Below are 7,500 nucleotides of genomic sequence, written 5' to 3'. Positions count from 1 at the left end.
TCACCACGTCCACTTTGCGCTGAAACGCGTGTGCGATCCCTGCACCCCATCCCTGCGGCGCGAAGCTGTATTGGGTGATAGAGTCCCCAAACAGCACAGCCGTGTCCCTGCACAAGCGTGTTGATGGATGGGCGAGGTGGACGAGGCAACAGCCCAACAAACGCAACCGTTAGGCAGCGACATCAAGGGTCACTTCCCCCAAGCCAAAGCAAGCAGCCTAACACGTGAAGACAGCCGAGCACGCGAGCGAGCAACCCAAGCAGGTGAAGTCGCACCTCAGTGGCGGCTGTTCCATCTCTGCTGTTGTCCGCTTTCCGTTGTTTTGTTTGTGTTGCGCTGACGCTGCTGTGGTGTGTGTGGCGTGTGTGTGTGTGGTGTGCGTGGGTGTGTGGCACGATGGAGCGCAGTGGGCCGCGAGCCAAGAAGGCAAAGGGGGAGGGCGCCGGGCATCAGGGGAAAGAGGGGAGGCAGCAACAAGGGGGAGGTAGAGGACAGGGAAGGAGGAAGAAGAAGGAGAAGGAGAAAGAGGAGGGGAAGCAGAAGAAGGAAGGGCGCGTGTATGATGCCATGTACCGAGATGAGACGTTTCCAATGACAGATGCATCTTGGGCGACGTTTGTGCACACGGCGACGACGCGGTTCAAGCAGGCCACCGCGCAGCTCGCAGCGAGCACGCACACTCAGCAGTCCAAAGACACGAACGACAAGCACAGCGCGAGCGATGGGGTGCTGCAGCCTGATGTTCCAGCAAACGTGGATGAGATGTTGAAGCTGGGTGGCGCCGTGCTTGATGTCAAGCCACCACAGCCGTTGCAGCAGCTCACGTCTGGCAACGTCGCTGATGCGTTGAAGGAGACCCAACGGTTCCTGTGGAGGCTGCAATACAACCACACAGGCATGCAGTTCTTCCCCGTCAAGAAGTACCTTCCCCTCACCCGTCTCATGGAGGTGAGTGAGTGTGTGTGTGTGTGTGTGCGTGCGTGTGTGTGTGCGTGTGTGCGTGTGTGTCTGTGTGTGTGTCTGTGTGTGTGTGTGTCTGTGTGTGAATGCGCACTGGAGGGACATAGATGTACATTACGCGCACGATCAAGTGCTTCCAGTGACAGCCTGCACAAGCGTTGCTGACCCACGCTCCTCTGCTCACGCCCAACTGTCGCTCCTTTTGCCCTTGACAGCTTGGTCGCCTCATCTGTAGGACATGTCTGCCCATCAAGTGTTTGGAGGCTGTGATCGTTGCCCTCTACCTCTTGCTCCCCTTTGAGAATGTACGCTGGCACCCTCTGCCGCCTTTCCTTGTCTGCCTGACCCTGCCTCTGTGTCTCTCGCGCCTCGCTTGATCGCCCCACCCACCCTACTTTGGCACCACCCCAACCGCTCGCCCTTCACATCCACCCATTCCACGACGTGCAGCTGCACCGGATCCCCATCAGCTTCAAGTCGCGCTTCTGCGGGCACACGTACCAGCACATTGTTCTTGGCGTGCATGTCAACGGCAAGTTTGGTGCGCTTGGTCTCTCCCGTCGCCAGCACCTCATGTACAAGCCCTGTCGCTACAACTCCCTCGCAGCCCTCATCCGGGTACTGCACATGTGTGTGTGTTTGTCTTGTGTGCTGTGTTTGTCTTGTGTGCTGTGTGTGTCTTGTGTGCTGTGTGTGTTTGCGTGTGTCTTGTGTGCTGTGCGTGTGTGTCTTGTGTGCTGTGTGTGTTTGCGTGTGTGTGTGCCTCTGTGCGTGTGTGTGTATCTGCCTGTCCATTCGTCATTCCATCTCTCCATCTCTCCATCTCTCCATCTATCCATTTCTCCATTTCTCCATTTCTTCGTCTCCCTGTCTGTCTCTGTCTGTCTCCGTCTCTGTGTTGGTGCTGGCGTGGTCCGTTCGTCATCCACGGAGCCTAACCCCCGCTCCCCCCGTATCACCGCACCACGTGCTCACTGCTGCAGGAGTACGAGCAGCGCTATGAGGAAGTTGGTCACACCCTCGTGCGTGTGCGCGTGGGACGCCCCATTCCACCAAGCAGACACAGCACCCAGGCCATTCCCTGGCGACATCTCATACTCGTCATGAAGCGGGTGCGTGGACACGCGCGAAGGAGGGGGTTGGGGCTGGGTTTCGTCAACTTGTCAGTCATTCTCGCAAACGAACACACACACAATTCACACACACACACACACACACAATTCACACACACACACACACACACACACACACACACTCACACACACACTCACACACACACGCTCACAGTTGGGCGAGGAGGACCTACGCAGCGCGTGCGAGCGGTACATGCGGCAGTTGCGAACGGGTACAGTTGAGAGCGGCGTGCGTGTGGTACGTGCCTGCAAGCAACGCAGCAGCAGGAAGCACTCGAGACCAAGTGCTGGGCGGCGGAAGAGGAAAGGTGGACAACAGATGGCAAGTAGGCATGATGATGACGGCGATGATGATGATGATGATGATGATGATTATGATGGTGATGATGATGAGGATGAGGATGAGGATGATTATGATGGTGATGATGATGAGGATGAGGATGATAATGACAGTGAGGAGGACAGTGCTTATGACAAGTGGGAGGACGCTGATAGTGATGGCGATGGTGATGGTGATGACACCACAACTGCGACGGCACGGCCAGCGTTTGAGATGCGCGTGTGATGCTCATGCGGTGTGATGCGATGTTTATCGTGTGATGAGTGACTGCAGCCAGTTGTCTGTGTCTTAACCGTATTCGAAACGAAATGAGGCCAAAACGCCTTGCTGTGCCCGTAACATGAGAGCTTTAATTCCTTCACTCGCAAGGGGCATGAATGTCAACATGTGTGCATGTGTATGTGTGTGCGTGCGTGTGTGTGCGTGTGCGTGCGTGCGTGCACGTGTGTGTGTGTGTGTGTGATTGAGGGGACAACGGTTCACTTCCGTCATGGCGTGTGTTGCAGATCGCAATGACGGGAGAAATGGGCGTGTGTGTATTGTTTGGGGCAACAGGACACCAGACAGGGACACGAACCAAAAGAACAAGGGGAGCACAAGGGCTCACCCATCGCAAGGGCACATATGAACAGTGGCGACAGACGACAGGAACGGCGAGGATGGGCACTAGGGACAGCAGCACACGAGCGCAAACGTGTGTGAAGGAGGGAAATAGAAGAGTGGAAATAAAAGGTGTGAGAGGGCAACAGAGGGGAGAGGTGAGGAGGAAAGGACGGGAGATGAAGGAAAGGACAGGAGGAGAAGGAAGAGCAACGGGCAAGCACGACGGAGGCAAATGGCGCCACGTGTGGATGCAACAACGCAAGCAGCGCAACAAAGACACGCCGCGCTGGTACGGTGAGGGGGGGCGGGCAGGCAAGCACACCCCCCGCCTAATCTAGGGGCGCCCTGTGTTCAGAATGGGACGTGGCGGAAGAGGTAGGAGACGCTCTCGCCGTTGTGTGTGCGGCGAACGGCCTCAGCAAAGATGGGCGCGACGTTGATCACCTGGATCTTCTCGCACCGCCGGATCTTGTCCTCGTTCGGGCACGTGTTGGTAATCTTTGGGCGTACAAGTGAGTGAATGAATGAATGTGTGTGCGTGTGTGTGTGTGTATGTGAGTATGTGAGTGCGTGAGTATGTGAGTATGTGAGTGCGTGAGTGCGTGGGTGAGTGTGTGAATGAGTGGGTGGAGTGAGTGATTACGTGTACGTGTTGCATAAGGAAGCAAGTACGTGCGTGTGTGTTTGTGTGTGTGTGTTTGTGTACGTACCACGACGGAATGGATACGGGAGGCGTTGATCTTCTCGATTGCATCACGCGAAAAGAGGCCGTGCGTCACAATAGCAATCACACGCGACGCCCCGTGCTCAAGCAACCTGCACACGTGGCAAAACAAGAGGCAAAAAAAAAAAAAAAAAAGGGAGGCGTGTTGGAGGTGGAAGGGAAAATAAAGAGTGTGAGGAAAAAAATTGAGGTGTGAGAGGTGCCAAATTGTGAGAGCACACTGTACCATTAGCAGCACTCATCAACACGATCAGACCCTGCACCCCTTCCAACTTCTGCGCTGCAGGTATGTGTGTGCGACGTACTTGTCTGCGGCCTTGACAAGTGTGCCGCATGTGTCCGCAATGTCGTCCACAACAATGCACTCCTTCTCCATCACATCACCAACAAGCGTCATGCTTGCAACCTCGTTGGCTTTCTGTTGTTGTTGTTGTTGTTGTTGTTGTTGTTGTTGTTGTTGTTGTTGTTGTTGTTGTTGTTGTTGTTGTTGTTGTTGTTGGTGGTGGTGGTGGTGGTGGTGGTGATGGTGTTGTTGTTGTTGTTGTTGTTGTTGTTGTTGTTGTTGTTGTTGTTGCGCCAAACGTTGGTGAGAAGCAGGCGACAAAACACAAGGCAATGAACAACAACAATGCCAGGGGTAATGGTGCAGAAACGGGTACAGCTCTGACGACAGTTCACAGTTCGCACCTTGCGCTCCTTGTGGATGATGGCAAAGCCGGCGTTGAGTTGGTCGGCAATGGAGGTCACGCTGCAGAGGTGGGGGGGGGGGTTATGGTGAGAGGGGGGGGGGTTGATGGTGAGAGGGGTGTGATGGCGAGCAACACCGTCAAACCAGCGCACCACGTACAGGCGGGTAGCCACACGCGCACACAGACAGACGGACAGACAAACAGACAGACAGACACACAGACAGACACACAGACAGACACACAGACAGACAGGCAGACAGACAGACAGACAGAGAAACACACAGACACAGACACACACACACACACACATACACACATACACACACACAGAAAGACACACATACACACACAGCAGGCGCGCGGGGGCGACCAACCGCTTTGCGCCGCCTGCGTCTGGGGAGACGATGACGACATCGTCGATGTTCATGCTGTTCTCGCGGATGTGCTTGATGATGGCGGGCTCTGCATACAGGTTGTCGACCGGCAGGTCAAAGAAGCCCTGGCAGCCAGGGAAGGTGATGGTAGCGAGAGGGGGAGAGGGAGGGAGGAGGGGAGGACGGATAAGTTCCGCGTGAGTATGTTCAACGTGAGTGTGTTCAACGTGAGCATGGGTGACGCGCTGGCATGGTGTTGGGAGACAGCACAGCAGCGGCAACCGCGGTACAACACTGTAGAGGGCACTTCGAACCACGTCATGCCACACACAAGAACACAACAAAAGGCGGTAAGAATTAGAGATGGGGGTGGGGGGTTGGCACCTGGATTTGGGAGGCGTGGAGGTCCATGGTGATGATGTGGTCTGCGCCAGCGATGGTGAGCATGTTGGCAACGAGCTTGGCGGTGATCGGGGCACGCGACTGCACAGACAACGGGGAACACAGAGGGAGGGAGAGGGAAAGGAGTGCCATCGATTCATCAGCGGTGTGTGTGTGTGTGTGTGTGTGTGTGTGTGCGCGCGTGTGTGTGCGTCCATCTCTCTCGCTCTGTGTGTGTGTGTGTGTGTGTGTGTGTGTGTTGCTATGCATTTACACGTACATACTGGATCGGAACATCGTGTGCCTCAGTTGCATCCGATTCACACACACACACACACACAAAAAAAAAAGATACACACACACACACGCACTGCACCTTGTCCTTCTTGTCCTGGCGGGCGTATGGGTAGATGGGAAGGATGGCGGTGATGCGTTGGGCAGATGCGTACTTGCAGGCACTGATCTGTTGGTGCGATCAGCCAGGTGGGCCGTGGGAAAGCATGTCAGGGAGACGCAGGAAGAAGTGCGCTTGTGTGTGTGAGATGAACACACAACACCCATACACACACACACACATGTACACACACATGTACGCACGCCAGGCGCGGGTTGCGTACCATGATGAGGAGCTCCATGAGGTTGTCGTTGACGGCGCCAGAGCCGCAGCCGACGATGAACACATCCTCGCCACGCACAGAGACGCCAATTTCAACTCTGCAGGCACAGTGGTCAATCGGCATGAACCGTCAGCGATGAGCAGGAAGCAGATGACTGCAAAAACTAAACACATGACGCATGAGGCACTGCTTGCCGAGCAAGCAAGCACCCACCCACGATGTGTGGGCGGGGATATCATTCAGCTTACGCAGTCTCGCCGTTGGCAAACTTCTTCACGGTGGTTGGCTCCAGATCCAGACCAAGGCGGTCGCAGATGGCCTTTGCCAGGTGGGCGTTCTCCGTGCCTGACAAGGTGTGTGTGTGTGTGTGTGTGTGTGTGTGTGTGTGTGTGTGTGTGTGTGTGTGTGTGTGGAACAGTGAGCCAAGTAAGTGCGTTTGGAAGATACGCACAGAAGGTTACATGCAAGCAAACACAAATACATGCGCATACGTAGACACAACAGCAGCCACACACGCCCACATCAACACCAGCGTTTCATGGTTCATGAAAACCAAACACTCACCGCTGAGAACTCTGACGTTGCCTGTTGCCATTGTTGTGGTTGTTGGTTGATTAAAACGCGGGGTTGGTTGTAGTTGTTGCCGTCGTGTGTCGGTGCAGGGCTGCGAGCTATCTAGTGAAGCAGGTGACTGGTCAGCGAGAGGAGAAACAGGAGAGCTGCACTAATGTTCTGAGATGCGGCGTGGACGACGTGTGGCGTGGGCGTTGTTTGACAACAATGGTGATGGTGGTGATGACGGTGGTGCTTCGTGCTTGGTGGGGGGCACAAGGTCTGCCAAAGCCAAAGCCAAAGCCAATCCACGTGTGTTGTGCTGCTGCTGCTGCTGTTGTTTGGGCTTTCGCAAGCGCTCTGTGATTTTGTTCGCTGGTGGTGGTTGGGCGCGAATTGCAATTGGCAACGGCGGCGGGACAGGATGCAATTGGCAAAACCACACCCGGACACGACACAGGGAGCTGAAGTTGTTGTTGTGTGGTTGATGGATGTGTTGAGCGTTCTGTGCAGCAGCAGCGACGACCTGCGAGTGAGTGAGTGCGAGTGAGTGAGTGTGAGTGCGTTGGCAGGTTGAGTAGCAGCAACAAACAACAACAACCAGCAACAACAACAACAACAACCAGCAACAACAGCCAGCAACAAGACACGGGCTAAAGCAAGGCAGTCTCTCGTTGACATGGGCAAGGCAGCGATACCGATGATGACGGCAACGACCACGTTGCTGCTCGTCATGGCAGTTGCCGGCACCTGCTGCTGCGTCTTGCTATCATCCACAGCAGTGGCTGGGGAGGAGATGTGCACGCACCATGACGCCGGTTCACATGCACAGGAAGGAAACAAAGGCGCAGAAGCACAGGGCTCCTCGTGCGGTTGCGGCAGCTTAAGCAGAAATACAGCAAGTAAGTGGGCGTGTGTGTGTGTGTGTGTGTGTGTGTGTGTGTGTGTGTGTGTGTGTTGTGTGTGTGTGTGTGTGTGTGTGTGTGCGGTTTGTGTGCGTTTGCGTGTGCGTGTACAGTTGTGTAGTCGGATTCGTGTTCTGTGGGGTTGTTCTTGTGCTTGTTCTTGTGTTTTTGCTTGTGTGCATGACACATGGAAGCGGGAGTGGGGGCTTCACGCACGCGCAA

General features: G+C 55.2%; 3 protein-coding genes across 3 annotated transcripts in view; 1 reads left to right on the top strand and 2 right to left on the bottom strand.

The window, feature by feature from the left end:
* The window catches only part of PTSG_07537 (hypertrophic agonist responsive protein), a 2,611-nt gene extending 2,014 nt beyond the window's left edge, over positions 1–597 (bottom strand). Inside the window, exons 1-2 of the mRNA XM_004991276.1 lie at positions 276–597; positions 1–107 (exon numbers count right to left, since the gene is read on the bottom strand). The exon at positions 1–107 is cut by the window's left edge and continues 120 nt beyond it. Of these exons, the coding sequence (XP_004991333.1) occupies positions 1–107; positions 276–295 (127 nt within the window). The 5' untranslated portion in view covers positions 296–597. The remainder of the gene's footprint in view (positions 108–275) is intronic.
* On the top strand, positions 115–2,772 carry PTSG_07536 (uncharacterized protein). Its single transcript, XM_004991275.1, has 5 exons — positions 115–948; positions 1,176–1,265; positions 1,411–1,578; positions 1,944–2,072; positions 2,248–2,772. Exons 1-5 carry the CDS (start codon positions 397–399, stop codon positions 2,656–2,658), a joined length of 1,350 nt encoding a protein of 449 aa, XP_004991332.1. The 5' UTR covers positions 115–396; the 3' UTR covers positions 2,659–2,772.
* Positions 2,773–2,951: 179 nt separating this feature from the next.
* On the bottom strand, positions 2,952–6,766 carry PTSG_07535 (phosphoribosyl pyrophosphate synthetase 1). The gene is made up of 10 exons (XM_004991274.1): positions 6,386–6,766; positions 6,070–6,166; positions 5,822–5,918; positions 5,581–5,667; positions 5,208–5,306; positions 4,824–4,948; positions 4,448–4,508; positions 4,066–4,178; positions 3,747–3,852; positions 2,952–3,534 (listed from the first exon to the last, which is right to left on the bottom strand). The coding sequence occupies exons 1-10, from the start codon at positions 6,414–6,416 to the stop codon at positions 3,388–3,390; spliced, it is 963 nt and encodes a 320-aa protein (XP_004991331.1). The 5' UTR covers positions 6,417–6,766; the 3' UTR covers positions 2,952–3,387.
* Positions 6,767–7,500: the final 734 nt, after the last annotated feature.

Source organism: Salpingoeca rosetta, assembly GCF_000188695.1.
Source record: "Salpingoeca rosetta unplaced genomic scaffold supercont1.20, whole genome shotgun sequence".
NCBI classification, from domain to species: domain Eukaryota; class Choanoflagellata; order Craspedida; family Salpingoecidae; genus Salpingoeca; species Salpingoeca rosetta.
This window is presented reverse-complemented; position numbering and strand designations above follow the sequence as displayed.